Raw genomic sequence first — 19955 nt, 5'->3', positions numbered from 1 at the left:
CCAAGAGTCGACTGTTTGGCAATGCAGAAGCGAAATGCACCCAAGGGAAACAAATTTGAAAGAATGTCACATTCCCATTTTTATAGAAATCTCTTATTTTGCAGGCGCCCGACAAAAATACGAAAGGTGCCACACATACAGGCACTAAACTGCAACTAAATAACACAATAACTACTGCCACTCCACCAGCTTTCCTCAAATATTTATGGAGAATGTTTATGACCACCACCAACACCAGAAACTGAGCCTGAAGCTTAATTTTGGCCATGGTGGGCATTCTTACAGGAAGTTTCTCTTCCCAATATTTGAGGCTCATACAGAAACCATGAATTAATGCTCCAACCCTGGTAGCTCCAGGAAACGCATGTATGTAGTCATATAAGATTTTTCATGTGCCTCAATAACTTTCTGGTTTTCGTTTGACAAATGCAAGTCAACGAGAATATGTTCCTCTGCAGGTTTAAAGTTAACCCTAGTATATTTCTCAGCTTGTGAATATTTAAAACACAAACGAACTTCTACGAGTATATGCGTCCATCGCTTTTTTCTGGCAATAAAATTATGCTCTGGAGTATAGTTTTAGTTGGCGTGCAACTGGCGTTCTGATTTTTCTTGTTGTAACAGCATAAGAATACGCCCTAAATGTTTAGGGGTGACAGACCTTGTATTTAAATCCGGTCGTTCTGATAACGCAGAACCAGTTGTCATTGGAACGACTCGAGTTCTGGTCAAATCATTTATTAACTCAGCCTCTAAAACTCTTTATGATGCTCTAGACTGAATAATAATAATAAAAAATATAACGTTTGCCTAACCGACTCGAGAAGCGCAGTCCGCCTGACGTAAGGATCATTCTTGTTTTGGCGCTGAGTCGAGATTCCTTTTTTTTTTTAGGTGTTAATCATTTTCTTTCCTATGTATGTTCTTATTGTACCTATGTAAATAAAATTAGGTAACCTCTAATCTTTTATAAAAGTATTAAAAACAATTAGTTAAAACTTGGCAATTCGTCGCACTACTACTATTTTGAACACAGGTGTATCTATTTGTCTGAACAACTGAATTTGTTTGCTGTAAATTCTTTTCAACCTCTTTTTTTGGAAGATTTGTCAACCAAACAGCGTGAGGTGCATATAAATTGTCTGTACGCATATGGTAAGACATAATGTGGAAATATGCAGTTGAATGTTGACGCAACGATTGTGTCGAATTTCATGAGCATATATCTATGTATGTATGTATGTGTATGTGTATGTAAGTGCATACTTCCAACAGTTAATTCAATCGAATATCTGTGAGAGACAATTGACGAGCGAAGGAAAGAAGTCGCGTGGGACAAACGCCAAGCCCGCTTTGTGTGCGTAAACGATTGTGGTGGGTGCAAGGTGTGTTTATTAAGAAAAGTCATAAAAAAATATTTAAAAAAAATACTGAAATTGAAAATCGAACGCAAATAGAGAAAGGAGAACAAATATACAGGAAAAATACACTTCCGAGAATAGAGAAAATTACATATAATAAATAACTTATTTATGTCTGTGCCTACGTTTATAAAATGTAAAACTACGTTAATAGACAAAAACTTTAATAACAACTGCAACTTACAGTGTGCCAAGTTGTTTCCAATCTTTAGGCAACTGTTGTTATCAAGATAAATAAACGATTTTCGCTTTTAGATTCCATTGAGTAAACAAAGCAATGGCAGCAATGACGACAACGGCGCTAGCTATCTCCTCGAACCGATAGTATACAGGCAAGCCCAAAATAAGCAACGCCAACACAACTTCAACTTCGCCACTATTTACCACTCACCACATCACACCGCAGGAAACCGGCAACAAAGCATGCAACCTCAATTCTCAATTTTGGCCGACAATGATTTTTCGTTTGCAGGCATTGTAGCTAATTGTAAATGCAACAACGAAAAAGGTCTGTATTCAATGATTTCATTGGTCGAGGCTAAAAATAAAAGCACAAACTTGTTTAGAAAAATCAGTTATATTGATAACAACGATTTGCCGCTACTGGTTGCCAGATGCCAAATTTGCTGATTATTTGTAACGTTTAATTGTGCGATCCGCTCGTCGGAAATGTGGTAGTGGATAGCTGTTGTTAGCTGGTGCACACATTGATAATAAAGTCTATAGCATGTAGCTGAAAGCCTACATATGCGCGCTTGTCACAATTCAGTGAATTGCTGCTGGTGGTGGTGCTGCTGCTGCTTTGGTTGCAACTATTCAAACATTTTAGTATTTAGCTGCGCACCAAAGCGCATCGCTCCAACCGCAGCAGGTATTAGTTGGCTGGGGCTGGGATATACAATAATTCAACCAAAAACGCACCCACTGCTGCAACATGCGACGAAGCGTTAAGTGGCAGAGTCGACAATAAAAATCGCTTTCGCACACAAACACATGCAGTCATGTACCAACGTGCATCGGTACAGCCCAGCAACGGTGCAAAAGCGTAAGTGAAGCATAGCGCGCAAGCATACATAATAAATACTCGCTGAGCTGTGGCTACTACACCTGCATATGTATGTATGTGGGTACATATAACTACAGGTGAAGCTATTTGTTTGTGAAAAAATACAAGAAATTTGACAGTGGCTTTAGAGCGTTACGGCAAAAGCGCATAATCGGGGTACATCAAAGGAATACGTGGATGAGCAACAAGCAAAAGCCATAACAATAAAATATCTAAAAATACCAGCAACACAAAATATCACCAGGTCGAATCATCAACAGTAGTAAGTAGTCAATCAAATTTCAATAGGAGACTATTGAGAAAAGTTCTTTTATTATTTTGCGTACACTAGCCAATTTAGGATATTCAAAACTTCGGCAAGGACGGATCCGATTAGAACACATACTTTACATATTCACATATTGTTAGCGACGTCTGTCGCGAAGACCAGGTGTACAATACGGAGCAGTCACCGCTAGTCATCGTCTATCTTGTCGAACGGTAGGCTCAGCAAACATGCTGTTTCGACAAAGTGGGTATAATGGAGTGGGGTATTAGGGTGCAAACGAGTATCGTGCGGGGTACCTTTACACGCCGGATATACATATGTTCAGTATTTTGGGGCCTATTCTGAATAGGTAGGAGTTTAACCAGCTACAATATCCTAAAGTTCTTCACCTGCAATGAGTTGTGATTAGTCTCCAATTGCGGTATTCGGGGATCGAAAGTTTAGGAAGGTGGTAAGAGACCGTTCTGGATCTGTAATTGTGCTTGTGTTCGTTCCTGGATCTCGTTAGTTGAAAAGGGAGAACCACCCTGCGGTAGCAACCCAGCAGGAATTACTTGCTCAGCATTTTACTATGCCATTTTATCGGAAGCATAATAGCCTCGTTGAGGAGATGTTGCTGTAAACTATCCATCTCTAGTGCAATGAACCTCACACCTCGCCTATTTTATTAGTTGTTGTTGTTTCAGCAGTTCATTATGGTATTAATCAATATATTCGCCTTCTACTTCAATTCACAATATCGCACGATTTTCGAATTCATCAAACGGGCCATCTTTGCCCTTGAATGATTGACTTATGATTCCACTCTTTCTTTTCTTTTCTAAATACAGTTTCAGAAAAGTTAATAGTTTCGGTAGTACAATAATATAAGCTGCCAATTTCAATATTCAGGCTAAATATGCGGTCAAAATGCGATACAAAATTGTTTAGGTAATCGATTTAAATCGCAGATTTGAGAAACAATAATCAACAATTGCTTTTTTAGCATTTGATAAGTTGCGGCAAAAGACACATAAGTCAATTGCAGCTCTTTGTTTGAAAGTTATTTTTCGGCCGTTCGTTTAAATTTAGAACAAAGGATACAACGAACTTTAATACAAAAAAAAATTGCATTCCTTAGTACATAGTAGAAAAAAACTTATTAAAATAGAATTTGGTTTTGTCCGTCTTTCTGAAGAATCGAACCCTGAACTACCAAATGCAACGTTTTTTGCCGTAAATACTCGTATTTGTTTTATTTCATATAGCACATATTAATATGTTTATCAAAAGAGGGATACAAGGTGCGGCAATTCAAAATTAGTGGATTTTCCTGCAGGGAAAATTATTTTAAAGGCCATATATGTATACACATATATACCCATGTATACATGTAAATACTACATACGTATATACATATGTACAAGTGGTCATATGTAATTGCGGGTAGAACCCCTCCCGCATCAATTATGAGAAATACATACATGAGTGGATTCCTCTTTATGCTCGAACCAAGAAACGCAACTGCACGCATATTTATAAAACAAAAACATTTATATAAGCAAATTAATAGCGACGGGTAACAAGTGCATTACCAGCGCCACAATGCCGAAGCAACACATGTTCTCGGGAGCAATTTGCAATGCTTTCGACAGTGCGTCGGGCCATGGCAACGTCAGCTGCTCTTTTGTTGGCGGAATTGGGTGTGATGTACTCACTACTTCAACATACGCTTATATGTACGTACAGTTTTCGTTCCATTTCATAAACTCGCCAAATTCGTTGTACAGTATTGATCAAAACTTATGCACTTTCGTAAATTATTTTCGCATAATAGGTTCTGTTTGATCGGTTAGTTTTCAAGTAAATATTATGTACATATATGTATTACGTATATGTATAAATTCTTTTGTATCTACTTTTCCAACGCTAAATTAAATTTTGTAATGGGCACAAATTGTTACCAGCTGTGCGCCTTCAAATTTATCAGCTTCCCCTAAAATGAAATCTTACTTCGCTCTCTCAATTTCTCCTACTTTGCTACAGTTTTGAATCACACTGATATATATTTTATAACGACGACTATATATTATATATAATTGGCGCTTATACCCTTTTTTGGGTGTTTGACCGAGCGCCTCCTCTTATTTGTGGCGTACGTCTTGATGTTGTTTCATAAAAGAAAGGGTCTACAGTTTTAAGCCTACTCCGAACGGCAAATGATTTTCCTTATAAGGAGCTTTTTCATGGCAGAAATACACTCGGAAATTTGTCATTGGCTTCCGAGGGGTGACCGCTATTGGTGTTTCCTCATTTTGGTGTTTCGCGGAGATTCGAAACTACGTTCCCTCCGAATCCCGAATGGTAGTCACACACCAACCCATTCGGCTACGAAACATTGCTGTTCACTAGACAGGTCGACTTCTACATCTTGAAGCTCCCCTAACCACCAGAGGGAGTCTCCCTGGTCTCATACGCTGACGACTGTACGATAATAGCGCCGGGCAATGACATCGATGGCCTGTGTTCCAAAGTGAACAACTACCTCACCGACCTTTCTCGCTTTTTCACTGCAAGGAGTCTCCAACTTTCCCCCACTAAGTCCACGGCGACCCTCTTTACCACCTGGACAATTCCGACGGTAAACAACCCCAAAACTTTGGGTGTAACCTTCGACAGTCCGCAATTGCCACTAAAGTCCAAAATCGCATCCTCAAAGCGCTTGCCGGCAGCACTTGGGGCAAAGACAAAAAACTGTTGCTATCGACATTTAAGGCAATTGGTCGGCCGGTTCTGAATTATGCTGCACCTGTCTGGTGGCCTGGAACTAGTGATTCGCAGTGGACAAAGCTACAGACATGCCAAAATACTGCCATTCGGACAGCGACCGGTTGCCTCCTGATGTCCCCTGTTCAACACCTTCATAACGATCCACAAATACTCCCTGTAATGGAGCATAACAAACTGCTCAGCAAGCAGTTCCTGCTTGGATGTTACCGCAGGTTTCACCCCTGCACACACCTGCTTCAGCCTGAGCCGCCTCCCAGGCACGTCAGGAGACACCTCTTAACCACTCATCTAACACCTCTCTCCCTCTGGACCCAACCCGTCGAAACTGCCAGTTTCCTGGGCCTACCGTTAGATGAGCTAGACGAAGACGACCGGTAATTTACACTACACTGACAGGGCGAAGATACTGCTACAACAACAACAACAACAACACCTCTTAAACTACGCCGACGAAATCCAGGACAAAACTGACAGAAATTTAATGGACCGGACAGTGTTTAGACAGTCAATAAACGACATTCACCAGGAGACCGTCGTACCTTCTTAAGCTCCTGTCCTGTGAATGCCGTAATCGGAGTCCAACCACCACCTATTGCAGATGAAGAGCTCCAGCTTCCCCGCGAGACACGTGTAACACTGGCACAATTACGTTCTGGATACTGTAGCAGGTTAAACTCCTACTTATACAGAATCGACCCCGACATACCAAACATACATATGTCCAGCATGTGAAGGCACCCCGCACGACACTAGCCACCGCGTTTCCACGGCAGTCGGTTCTACGTTACCGAAACGACCCGGATTTATATCCGGCCAAGGATTGCCACTCCAGCAGCATTCCCCGTATGTAAGAATGGGGAATGTTTATGATGTTACAACAACAACACTAACCACCTTTTCACATGCCCTCTAAAACCGACTCATCTAACTCCCCTCTCCCTCTGGACCCAACCCGTCGAAACAGCATGTTTCCTGAGCCTACCTTTAGATGAGCTAGACGAAGACGACCGGTGATATGCCCTACACTGGAGGGGTTTCTATTACTGTTAAACAAACAAAGCTACGAAGCATTTTATTGAATGTCTGTAGTGAGTTAATTAAGTTTTTGTTTATTAATAATGAAAGTGCAATATACTATACACAAATAAAGAATAATTTAACAACGAGAAATATGTACAAACGTGGTTTTTGTTGTTGTTGTAGCAATATAAACATTCCTCATACATATACGTTAGTTCTGCTGAAGTCACAGTCCTTGACCGGATATAAATCCGGGTGGTTCCGTTTACTACAAAAGTGGTGTTTAAGTTTTGCTCAATACTGTATATTAATACATACTTATTTAAATATTGTTAATATCGAAATCTTTAACCAACCACCAATGAAACAACAGCAATAGAGCGGGAGCGACTATGCCGATGGCTTATATTGGAGGCCAAGTGACAGGGGTGGTATTGTTGGTATTGGTGCGGTACCGGCAGCACTGGCTGTCGTTGTCATCGGGTGATCGCACTGCCCTGTTATACAACAGACCGAGGCAATCAACCAAGCGTGAACTCCAAACAGAAAGCGATCAACAGCCAAAGTAGCTTGAAAAAGAAACAACGAGCATATACCTATAAAAAGCAAAAACAAAACTAACAGCACAAAAAAATTAATTGTAGAAAATAACAGTTGCACTCATGTATAGAAATTATAGACAGCAGAGCATATACAAAGCATGAATAAATTTATATTCAAAAATAATGTACATTAAACTGCAGCAAAGTAAATGAGGAAAATATTTAATGTGGCAAGCGCGCAACGAAGCAATTCAGCAACGCAGTGCAGTTGCTCAGCAACGTGATACAATCAGGGTGGAATGGTTCAGGGGCGAATTAGATACTAAAAACTTATTATAGTGGTTTTGCAATAAAAACGGAGAAAATTTGCCAATCAGACCGGAAGTTAATTTTCAAAGCCCATTTCAAACGACAAAACTGGTTGTGACAAAGATTTTTGGCGAAATTGAAAGTCCGTAGCTTACAGCATACAAAGAAGATACCAAAAATATTCGCATAAGAATTAGAAAAATTATAAACAAGTAGTAATTATAGACAACACATCCCTATGTTCACTTACCTTTTGACCCATAATATCCGCCGCTGCAACTGCCTCCTTAGCCACACCCACGCCATCAGCCGAAACAGCATGCGAAGACGGCGATGTTGCGTAAACGAATAATGGCAGCGAATTGAAATTACGCAAAATTCCGCCACAATCCTTGAAGCGCCGACACAACAGTAGCTTTTTGCCACACAAACGCGTCTCTGGTGCATCATTCATGACCATTACTGACACTGTGGCGGCAGCAGGTGGAGCCGGTGTTGCTTCTGCTTCTGCTTCCTCTATTCTTGTTTCAGAACAGTGTGTAGTATTGTTTGTGATTATTTGGGTGTGTTGCTCCTCTCCGTCAATTACTTCTTTCACCGCTGTCGGTGTGACGCACCCATTTTTAGTCGACGACTCCTCCACAACATCATTAACTATATTATAGCTTGTTTGTTGATCTTCATCCCCACCTGCCTCCGCTAATTGCACTTGCTGTGGGTGTTTCGATGCATTTTCTACCTTTGTCGTTTTTGTAGTCGTAGCCATTTCAATTTCTTACACACTAATTCGCCAATACTAGACGTATGAAAATGTGTACGCCGACTTTGTTACTATGAATGAGCACTTTTGTGCGTGGTATGTCTCGGTGATTTGGACGGTTTTTAAATGATGATGCCTTAGCATGCTGAAGACAGACATGACAAATCTGCTAACATTTGACTCATGTAGGCAAAGCCGTAAAGAATATGTATGTACTATATGTGCTTATCCTAGATTTCAAAAACTAGGTACTTTTGGTTATATTACAGTTTTATTCAGTATTAAAAATTAGGAAACTGCCAAACTTGGCCAAAAGCGTCGGCCATAAAACGAAGATTTACACGAAACAAAGAACGAGATCGGTAGGTAAGGCATACGACAGATGCGCCCAAAGCGGAGGAGCAATCGTACTAGCAAAAATGGCCTTTGTTTCGATTTTTCTACACAGGGACAAATGACTGTTAATACTTGCTATTTTACACAAACCACGTATACATTTGACGTTTTCTTTGTTAACTTAAACTTTGTCACCCACTATTTGTAAGTTTAAGCTGTAATTTTTTAATCACATATTCTCTGGCACTTTCATAGCACAACCACTTTTCCATTCCAAACAATTTACTGAGCAAGTAGATCGCATGACGAACAGTAGCCTTGCGCGTTTAATACAATTGGAGCCTGTTAACATAAATTAGATATTAGAAGTTTGAAAATTTAGTTTTGGAAGGTTTATAATCACACACTTTTTGCAAATTTACAACTATAAAAAATGCAAACTAAATATTCGGCTGCTCACCTCGCGAGTCGCGACGATTGAAAATTTGATTGACAATTCACTTTCATCTCGCTTTTGTGGCTGTTTCGTTATCTACGTTTCGCTTTTCGCTTACAGCCGCCTTACAGGGTTGCTACGGGCGACTTAACCAATTAAAAATTAATTAAATGAATTTTAAATAAAATATACAATTTTGATATTCAATATTTTAAAGAACAATTTATAAATGCGAGCTAAATAAAATATTAATGGAATAATAGTGAAGAAAATAGAGGATTTTCCTCCGAAATTCCTCAAACTGAACCGACCAAAATCACAAATAATTGCAATTGTACTCGCTCTTTCTCGCCAATGTACAGTGTATTAAAAGTGATTATATATATTCATTATTCTTCATTTCCAATAACGTCGTCAAGCCGGTTTAAGGCCGTTTTAAGGCGATATTTCATCATTCTTGGTGTGTGTGTAGACACAGTGTACAAAATACAGAAAGTGGCGCTTTCCGAAAACAGCTACTTTATTTTTGGGATTTTGGTAATTGAGAGCAAGTCAAGTGTGTGAATATTTTGTGTATTGCTTATGAATTTAATATTGAGATTGAAAGATTAAATAATATACGATTTATAATTAAAAAATAATAATAATGGAAATAGAGTGGCGCGTGTTAAATTGTGAATGCACGAATTATAATGTGGTATAAAACATTTCCCTTCATTTTAGAATGTGTAAGTGGAAATAATAGCGACAATCGAAGCAAAGCAGAACTAGTTTATATCTAAGCCACCATAATTAAATATTAGTTTAAATTTTTAACCACTTTCAAATTCCAACGATGTTTATATTACCATATATCATTCATGATAAAGGAGATATTTTCTCTAGATTGTGATGTTGTTGTTAGAGAGAGTGGGAATTTATTTAAATGTTGAGAAGTAGGGCACTTGTCCCTTGGGGGAACCTGTAATCCCTATAGGGCGCGTCCCCAGGTGGTGGATAGGGGAACGCCTCCCAGATATGGAAGGTAGGAGAGTAGGTCTCCCGCGAACCACACAGGTCGAAGACGTAAACTTCGTTAAAAAAACTCCCTCAACCCAAGGTGTTACGCGACCCGTGCCTACTGGGTGGGTTTGGCAGCCGGGGGATAAAACAAGGCTGTCTTTTAACGGAGCCCTCCTGACACCAGGCCGCCTCAGCTTGTAACGGTGGCCTTACCATGGTATGGGGCGCTGCCATGGCGGACTGTTTATTTCCCCTAAATCCTCATTGGTCACCGCACATGGCGACATGTGCAGCCTTCTGGAAGGGCAGGTGACCGTACGAAACAGAATGAACGAACAACAAAAAACAAAAATTTCGGATAAGATTATAAAGAAGACGGACAAACGGACGGACACAGACCCAAAACGAACTGATAAACGGACGCACCCATTGACACAACAGACGGACAAATGGACAACTCGGACCGACACCAACGAACTGAGGAAGTTGGGAACTTCCTCAGAGGACGAACTCTTGGCCTCCAGCCAAGAGACGGTTGATGGCAAAGCTGTGGGCCACAGCACGCCATCAACATCTAATCAACCATCCACATCCGCTGATGCCAAGGGGCAAAAGCGCCAAAACGTTAAAAAAGGCCCGTCCAGGTATAAGCTTTACCAGAGGTCTCTGACTATTCTCGGAAGAATAAATAAAAATGAGGCTGAAGGTAAAACTCATCCCAAGGACGCGGCCGATAAGGCAAGGTGCCAAAAGGTGGTCGATGAGTACCTGGCGTTCCAGGCCACCCAGAAGGCAGAAGCCGTAAAACGCAATCGTTCGCAGGACGAAAGCGACAAACCAACGAAGAAGCACAAAGTGTCGGTTCACACTGCTTCAATACCAAAACCAACCAAACGCTCATTTAATGAGGTGGCACGGGATCACCTGCAAATAGCGTTGGTTGATGAAATAACAAACCGCGGTAAACCTGCATCGGATAAGTGGTCCGAAATCGAGGCACGGCTGTCCCGCATTGTCGTCGATCACGTCATGGCAAACCCGGAGGGTCATGTGCCAGGATTTGATTCAATGAAGGTGGTCCGCGGATACAGGGTGATCAAGTGCGATGATCAACTCTCCCTTAACTTCCTGCAAACAGTTGTGGGCAAGATCCAGAACGACTGGGAAGGTTTGAGGCTCAAACTAATCCCGGCCAGCGAAATCCCTCGACGGCCGAGGGCTCGCATTTGGATCCCGAACATGGAATTCGAAGCTAAGCAACTTATTCCATACTTGCAGGCACACAACCGCACTGTTCCGATGGGTGACTGGAGCATCATCAAAGCGGAGGCTCCGCAAAAGAACAGTGTGTCCTTCCTTCTCCAAATATCGGAGGAGAGTATCGAGCCACTGGGGAAAGTGGACAATAAACTTCGGTTCGGCGTCAGGAAAACGCAACTGAAGATATTCCGATCTGCTAATCCGGAGGATGAACAGGACGAGGTTGACGGCGCCAACGAGTTGCTCACAGGCATGCAACTTGACGACGCCGCGTCTACCAAAAACGATGGCGCTAATGAGCAGTACCCGGGAGTGCAGCTTAGCGACGCCGTCAAATTGTAAAGCGACCAGCAACATGGGTCTCAAGGTTGTCCAAATAAACCTGCAGCACTCGCGGACTGCAACGGACAACCTAACCGTTCTCCTGTCGGAGGAGGATGTCGACATCGCTTTAATCCAGGAGCCCTGGGTGCGGAGCACCGAGGTGAAGGGGTTCACTGGGAACAACCACAACCTTTTCTACAAACGGACTGAAGGTAACCCCAGATCTTGTATTGTAGCTAAGAAACATTTGAACATATTTTTAATCCCATCATATTGTTCACAGGATGTGACGGCTGTGGAGGTAGAAGCCGCTGACGGTGTCGGCATCATACTGGCTTCCATCTACATGGCACATGATCGGCCAGCACCACCCGAGGAGGCTCGTCGGCTGGTGTGTGAAGCCAGAAACAAGAACCTGCTGCTCGGATGCGATGCCAACGCGAGGCATGCGTTGTGGGGAAGTTCCGAGACAAACGACCGAGGTGAGTCTTTATATAATTTTATTATTAATACTAACTTATCGGTATGCAACAGGGGTAACACTCCCACTTTCACCTTTCCTAGTACGGAGTACTTCAGAGGATGGGAGGAAGTGATTGATGTTACTCTACTGTCTGAAAATAGCTTAGTAAGGGTAGATAATTGGAGGGTATCCAATAAAAGGTCCTTTTCTGATCATAGTTGGATCCTCTACGATTTGGATCTTAAGGTAGATCCACCCCTACCGTATCGAAATCCTTTAAGAACCAACTGGAAGAGGTTCAAAAATGCAGTAAACAAGAGGATAGGAGGGACTCCTATCCCTCAAATCACTCTCACGGAAAGCCTTGAGAGTAGGGTCATAACACTGGAAAAGGCATTTAGTAGGGCCTACAAAACGTCCTGCCCCATAAAATTTAGCAAAAAAACTCACCCTCCTTGGTGGAGCAGTGAGCTCTTAAAACTAAGGGAAAAATCTAGATCAACGTTTAACCTCAGCTACTCGACGGGAAATTGGGAATTGTATAGAGAAAGTCGGAGACAGTACAAGAAGGCAATCAGGGCCGCCAAAAAAGAGAGCTGGAGGGAATTTTGTTCGTCAATCGAATCCACTAGGGATTCTGCTAGGCTTAGCCGGGTTCTTTCCAAAGACCACTCTATGGCTTCTTGGGTCAAGAAACCTGATGGAACTTGGACTGCTACAGCAGAAGAATCGCTAGAGCTTCTGCTAAACACGCATTTTCCGGGATGCAGCCCTTACGAAAGGGAGAGGGAAAACATTAGGCGGAGCCAATATAATCCACAGCATCTTGCAAATGAAATCATTACGAAAGAAAAAGTTGCATGGGCAATCAAATCTTTCTCACCCTTTAAATCTCCGGGGCCAGATGGGATCATTCCAAAGATGTTACAGGAAACCTTGGACTGTATCCTACCATGGCTAGAGGAAATTTTTAAAGCGTGTTTAAACTTAGGCCATATTCCAGACAGCTGGAAACTAGTCAAGGTCGTCTTCATACCAAAAGTAGGTAGAAGAGGACATGAATCAGCGAAAGACTTCAGGCCAATCAGTCTTTCGTCTTTCCTGTTAAAAACTTTTGAAAGACTTTTGGATACGCATCTCAGAAGCTCTTTGGAGAGCTCTGGTATATCAACTGCACAACACGCATACCTTAAAGGCAAATCTACGGAGACGGCGCTTCACGAGGTTATCGGAACAATAGAGGGCTCTCTAGAGAGCAAACATTATACCATGGCGGCATTCTTGGATATCGAAGGCGCCTTTAACAATGTTAGCACAGATGCCATCCAACGGGCGTTGATAGACCTGGAGGTGGACAGTTGCATTAGTAACTGGGTCATCTCCATGCTAGAAACGAGGATCATCAAAGCTAATATGGGTAATATCAACATAACCAAGAAGGTCCACGGGGGCACTCCACAAGGGGGAGTATTATCTCCACTTCTTTGGCTATGTGTGATCAGCAAAATCTTAACAAAACTTGACGGAGGTGGGGTAAAAGTGGTGGCGTACGCTGATGATGTGGTGTTAATGGTGTCAGGACTGTGTCCAAATACGATCAGTGGGATCATCCAAAGGGCTTTAGGCGAGCTTAACTCTTGGGCCACAGGATGTGGGCTAAGTTTAAACCCGCGTAAAACAGAACTTATGCTTTTTACCACCAGATACAAGGTACCAACTTTTACCCTACCAAATATCAACGGACAAACTCTGGCTTTATCAACCAGTGCAAAGTACTTAGGGGTAATTTTGGACCCCAAACTTAGCTGGAAGTTAAACGTCGAAGAACGGGTAAGGAAAGCAGAAATTGCTTTATATGCCTGCAAACGTATGCTTGGAAGAAGTTGGGGTCTTCAACCTAAGCATACATTATGGCTGTATAAGGCGGTTATACGACCCATTTTATCGTATGGTTCGGTAGTTTGGTGGAAAGCTCTAGGGAGAGAGTACAATACCAAATTACTCGGCAGAATACAAAGATCAGCCTGTGCAATAACGGTCGGTGCAATCAGATCATGTCCTAGAGAGGCTCTCAATGCACTGACACACGTTATTCCAATAGACCTACACATAAAGAAGACGGCAACCATAAGTGCATTTAGGTTAAATGAAGCGGGTCGCTGGAAAGGAAAAACTTATGGTCACGCTAGTCTATTACTGCGACAAACTCAGTTAACCTCGGAGAGGACTGACTACATCGTCCCGATGGTAACGTTCAACAGGAATTTTGCCACACTCTTTCCATCTAAAAAAGAATGGAAGAAGGGATTCTCTCTAAACAACTTCGATACCACAGTCTATACAGATGGCAGTAAAATGGATTGTGGTGTCGGAGCTGGTATATATTCTCATAAACTTGGAATTGAAAAATCTGTGCGTCTCCCTAATACCAGCAGCGTCTTCCAAGCGGAAGTACTAGCAATTGGGGAAGCCTGTAGGTTACTAATCGCAGATTTTTCTTTTAAGGGCAATATCGCTATTCTTTCGGATAGCCAAGCCGCAATCCAGGCGCTGGACGCGACTAGAACAACCTCTAAAGTGGTGGAGCAAAGTAGGAATAGCCTCACCAACCTGAGTGAAAACCATAGAGTAACCTTGATTTGGGTCCCGGGACACCGGAACATAGAAGGTAACGAAAAAGCTGATGAACTGGCAAGAGGGGGATCTGCCATGAATAGCGCTCTTGCAGTACCAGTATTCACTCCACTAGGTGCGGTCAAGAACGCAATTTCCCTAAAATACCTTCGAATTGCATATTGTAGATGGAAAGACCAGACGAAATGCAAAATCAGCAGAACGTTATGGCCCACCTACAACCTCAAGCAATCGTTGACACTAATAAACATGAGACGACGGGACACCTGCAGACTTACGGCAGTCATAACTGGCTTCTGGTCCATCGGAGAACAAGCCGCCAAAATGGGCATCCCTCACAACACATACTGTCATAGTTGTAAACAACCGCAGAAAAAGGAAACAATCTTCCATTTCCTCTGTGAATGCCCTGCCCTATGGAAGGACAGAATGTTAACCCTGGGCAAACCGCTATTCGAGAGTCTCGAACAACTGTCTGGCTTAGATGTCAACAACCTAATAAGGTTCTTAAACCGCACAGACTGGATATAGTCATGCCGTAAATAACTGTTAAACAATTTGGTAACGAGGATGTGGCAACAAAATTCTGGATGAATCACCACTCTAACCAACCAACCAACCAGGGCACTTGTTTTTTTACTTTTTTTCAAGTCTATTTGTGTGTCTAATAAGAATCGCAAATCAATTCACGAAGTCTCATACCAGCAGCTGTTTGTATTAAATTATAATTAAATATTGCCCTCTTTCGGCTCAAGCAAACAGATTGGTAGTATTTTTGGAATTGGTACCATATAATAGATAACAAATAGAACTTTCAGAGCCCGTTTTAACTTTCTATCCATTGTTTGTGCGTGTGTCTAAACTATTACCTTGAAAGAAACCCTAAATCACTAGCGAGTGTCGGTAACGCAGTATATTAACGATTCGAATACTTTTGGACATAGTTTTCAACCCAAGTGGAACTGTTGAATTTGTTTTACTGAACGTTAAGGGTACAACGATATTTAAAAAGTTTTTATAATATTCGTAAAGCAATGTTACAAAAGAGAAATATTTAGAGAAATGAAGGTATAAATGTATTTGATTTTTGCATTATTATATTACGCAGTCAGAGGAAAGAAAGTGTTCACAGCGAAAGTGATGAATGCGGCGGCTGATTGGGAGTAAGTCATTATATATTATAGGTATTGTTCAATCATCCCAAATCCATTATTATTATTCTTATTCATTATATATATGTATATATATATATATATGTATATATATCTTAAAAGCAAACAAATTCAAATTTGAAGGTAAAGTATTTCGGTTGTCTAGTGAACTAGCACAGTTTAGCAGCTGTTTTCCTAAATTGAAGCAGTGCCAGAACTTCCGGTGGCATAGTAGCTTAAGTACAAAAATTTAGACAAAACTCGTGATAGCATTGTTTAAGACTTAGACTCTGCGTTTTTAATTTCAAATATACTGGGCAGCTGTAAATAAAATGGACAGCTCTTTAACTCAAAAAACGTGCTAGGCTAAAGGCTATGTACCAAAAGAAGTATAAGGGTAAATAATTGGAAAATGCTTAGTATACCATCGTATTCGGACTATAGGTACATTAGCTTTAGCATCACGTTCTCATAAACGAAAAAATGCACACTAATAAGGAATCATAGGAAAACTAATAGGTATCTTTATAGCATGTTACTAGATAACAAGCGGATGAGACCTGCTAAGTACAACTCGTATTCTAAACTTGAAGAGAGTGTTCTTCCCTAGCGCCCTAGTTAAAGCGTACCATAGTTTTTACACACCAACGCATATTTAGAGCAAACCTATTCCCCTTGGTGGAACAGGGAGTTTGGAAACTTATATCGAAGGATCCAGCCGTACCGAAATTAATGCATAAGAAATATGACGTTTTGACTGACAATTGTGAGGAATCGTTACAAGGCTTAATTTTCAAATATCGTGAAATAAAATCTACGATACTCCGATACGGAAGGAAGGAATTTTTCATTTACATGGGGTTCTCATTAGTTTGATCGTAACAGCTGACAAGGGACTGCTTTTACGTCGTTCACTATTTTCAGCATAAGTCAATGTTCACTTCTCAGGGCGCAACTAATGATAACGAGTCTGAAAGCGATAGTGTATTGTGCATTCCTAAGGATATGATTACAGTAAACAAAGTAGAATAGGCAATTCCTTTCTTTGACCCATTTTCATGAGGTTCAGTTATGTGCCACATTCATGAAGAGAAGCTCGGGTTGTTTTTATACCAAAAGCAGGTAAGAGCAACCCTGGTTGGCTAGTGTAGGTGTTGTCTGAGCGACACAAGCCGGGGCCAATTAGTACAAAAGATGCCATTTTGATACACCACTTGTAGAACCACTACTTTTTATTAGTCCAACCATCTTGATTTGACTATGAATTCTTTCAAGTTGGCTATCGGGACTCGATTTTTGAATTGGTTTAGGTGACTTTAAAGCTCAGATGGCTGCGTGGCTATATGAAGAAATGCATATACTTCCGATAGTTGTTGCGGATGGTTTTAATTATCCTGCAAGCTTCTCTTATCCCCAGAACTTCTGCTTGAAAAATATTATTCCAATTCTCCGGCGAAAGGACTTGGAAGTTCCGAGGTCTTTCGAATATACAACGCGCCGACGCCGCAATCCATATTCAGTGTAAAGTGCAGTTGTATTCCCTTTACGAATATTATACAACGAACTATAGGAAAACATAATCAGAAAATTCAGGACAAGATGGGAGAGCTTGTACACTTGCACGGATGCTAACATTATATGTAAACATGACGATCATGGTCATACTCGACTTACATATATGTGATTTTAACCTTCCGTCAGGCGCAACTATCAGGCTGTGAACTTCGGGCGCAATGTGCCTAAGTGGCACACTTTTAAAAACTCATAATAAAAGTATAATTACATAGTTTATATATATGGGAAATACAGAAGTGGCATTAAGGGATATGAGTAAGAAATAAATCTAAATATTTTCATAAAAATCTGTTTATTTGACAAAAATTTATCAGTTACAAAAGATAGTCGTAAATTAAGGTTGAAAATAAAAATTTAAAACAGTCAACCGAAAATAGTTTACAAAAAATGAAAGAATCCAATAAAAATTCAATTTGTTGTAAATATAATGATCAAGAAAACTAATTAATTAGAGGTACAATAAAAATATAAAACTCAAACAATCCTTTTATTGCGCTTGTTTTATGTCTCTTCGGATAGAGTATTTTCGTCCTCTGGACATAGGATAGTTTTTTTCGTTTCAGTTCGTCAACTAGATCCATATCAGTAAACCAGTTATCGCCTGTTATATTGCGTCCAGTGCCAAAAAGAGGCTCAGACATTCTCAAAACTACGTTGTTGCTAATAGAAAAGGACCCCTCTGGTTGCCTTCCAGCATAGATTTCCATGTTGTATACGTAATTAATTTTCGCGTCGACGAGAGCAAAACACTTGATGCCATATTTATTTGGATTAGACGGTATATACTGCCTAAAGGAACTGTTTCCACGAAAACCGGGTAGCATTTCGTCTATAGTCATATTTTCCCCAGGAATGTAACTAACTTGGCAACTTCTTATGAATTTCTCGAAAATGTCTCGAACTGGAGCGAGACGATCTAGTTCTTTTCTTTCCTCTCTTGTACTTCGGTCATCAAAACGAAGGCACCGCATAAGTGTCTTGAATAGCTTAATATTCATGACAAGGCCAAATCTTTCATTCCCATCATCGTCTATTCCCCAAAGTTCTTCCAGATATTGACGATTCCCCTGTATGCTCCTGCAAGATATATATATATATATATATAATTGGCGCGTACACTTCTGTTATGTGTTTGGCCGAGCTCCTCCTCCTATTTGTGGTGTGCGTCTTGATGTTGTTCCACAAATGGAGGGACCTACAGTTTCAAGCCGACTCCGAACGGCAGATATTTTTATGAGGAGCTTTTTCATGGCAGAAATACACTCGGAGGTTTGCCATTGCCTGCCGAGGGGCGACCGCTATTAGAAAAATGTTTTTATTAATTTTGCTTTCACCGAGATTCGAACCAACGACCTCCTGCAAGATATAATAACCCAATAAAAGCTCGTATTTCTATACGGTCAGTGGGTTTAATGTCCTTTTCTCTAGAAAAATTGTTTCTAATGGTCTCAATGTATTGGTTGGTGTATGTTACTATTATGTTTAATATTTCGTCGGTAAAAATATTATTCCATATATCAACAGCAGTACTAGCATTTCTTGCATTCCCTTTTACTCCAGGTAAGTGAGTAATTATGTTGTGAGGTCCTCTGCGTGCACTTCGCAGAGGTGGATTTTGATTCCACTTACTGATCTTATCTTTTCCTAGAAAAAAATGTATGTCTCCAGAATTTTCATCATCTAGGTCGGTCTCATCATCCTGCTCTGTCTCGGAATTTTCACCCCGTTCTTCTCCCTCGTCATCTGAAGCAACATCGCTTTCCTCCCCAAATTCGTCTTCCATTGTGGGATCGTCGTCATCAGCCACCACCAAAATTTATAACATCTTCCACGTCTTTGGACTCATTTAGATTGAAGTATCGACGAGACATTTCTATCAAGAATATAAAACAAATTAAAACATAAAACCTTTGTAACGAGTTTGGGCGCAATGTGCCCTGCAGGCCACATCAATAAATCAGGTTATTTTCAACTAATTATTAAATGTTAATAAATTATTTAGTATTAAAATGGGGCAGTAGTTAATTGAAATCAGTAATTTTGAAAATACTTACTTTAAAAAATGTGATGAGTTTTGGCGCAATGAGCTTCTCTGATCAAACTGCGTATAACTTCACTTTGGGAAGGGAAAACACAAACTGAGTTGATTTGATATAAAGAGCACACCATAAGAAGCAGCTATTGAGCAAAAGAGTAGTAAACGGTAAAAAATAATAGAGTGAGACAAAAAAATGTGTGAGCTGTGCCTCACAGATCGGGTGCGCCCGACGGAGGGTTAAACTCGAAATAGGAACAGGAATCTTGAGGAAAAGTAATGATAATAGGGAAATAGATTGCGCCTTCCAAATTCGTTGTGCCGTAAGGGTACATGAATAAACAAACAAAAGGAAGGCGAAAGCAAAGGAAACAAACAAACACAAGAAATTATACGCGCATTCCGCATAAAAACGCAAACAAACTGCGTTTAAAGGCTTTATATTAATTTGTGCTTTCACTTTTCATTGCACTTCCTTTTCATTACTTTGAATAGTTTAAATCTCCTAAATCACAATATTACCAAGCCATTCACTAAATTTTCACAAACATGCATTTTCTCCTACTTTTGTTGGTTTTGTTCGT

At 40.7% G+C, this 19955-nt stretch overlaps 2 protein-coding genes across 4 annotated transcripts in view; one reads left to right on the top strand and one right to left on the bottom strand.

Annotated features, from left to right (window-relative positions):
• Positions 1-9122, bottom strand: part of LOC129246157 (uncharacterized) — a 39364-nt gene extending 30242 nt beyond the window's left edge. The window contains exons 1-2 of one of the 3 annotated variants that reach the window (XM_054884732.1): positions 7646-9122; positions 6846-7140 (exon numbers count right to left, since the gene is read on the bottom strand). In XM_054884732.1, the coding sequence (XP_054740707.1) occupies positions 7066-7140; positions 7646-8161 (591 nt within the window). In that variant the 5' untranslated portion in view covers positions 8162-9122 and the 3' untranslated portion in view covers positions 6846-7065. Of the gene's footprint in view, positions 1-6845; positions 7162-7645 lie in introns of those variants that run through there. The other 2 variants (XM_054884741.1, XM_054884748.1) reach the window with 2 other exon arrangements.
• A 1134-nt stretch (positions 9123-10256) lies between these two features.
• LOC129235671 (uncharacterized) lies at positions 10257-11531 on the top strand. The gene has a single exon (XM_054869648.1). It carries the CDS (start codon positions 10257-10259, stop codon positions 11529-11531), a length of 1275 nt encoding a protein of 424 aa, XP_054725623.1.
• The last annotated feature ends 8424 nt before the right edge of the window (positions 11532-19955 follow it).

The sequence above is a fragment of the Anastrepha obliqua genome, chromosome 1, assembly GCF_027943255.1.
Source record: "Anastrepha obliqua isolate idAnaObli1 chromosome 1, idAnaObli1_1.0, whole genome shotgun sequence".
Taxonomy (NCBI): Eukaryota; Metazoa; Arthropoda; class Insecta; order Diptera; family Tephritidae; genus Anastrepha; species Anastrepha obliqua.
The sequence above is the reverse complement of the archived record's forward strand: the minus strand, read 5'-3'. Positions and strand labels throughout refer to the sequence as shown.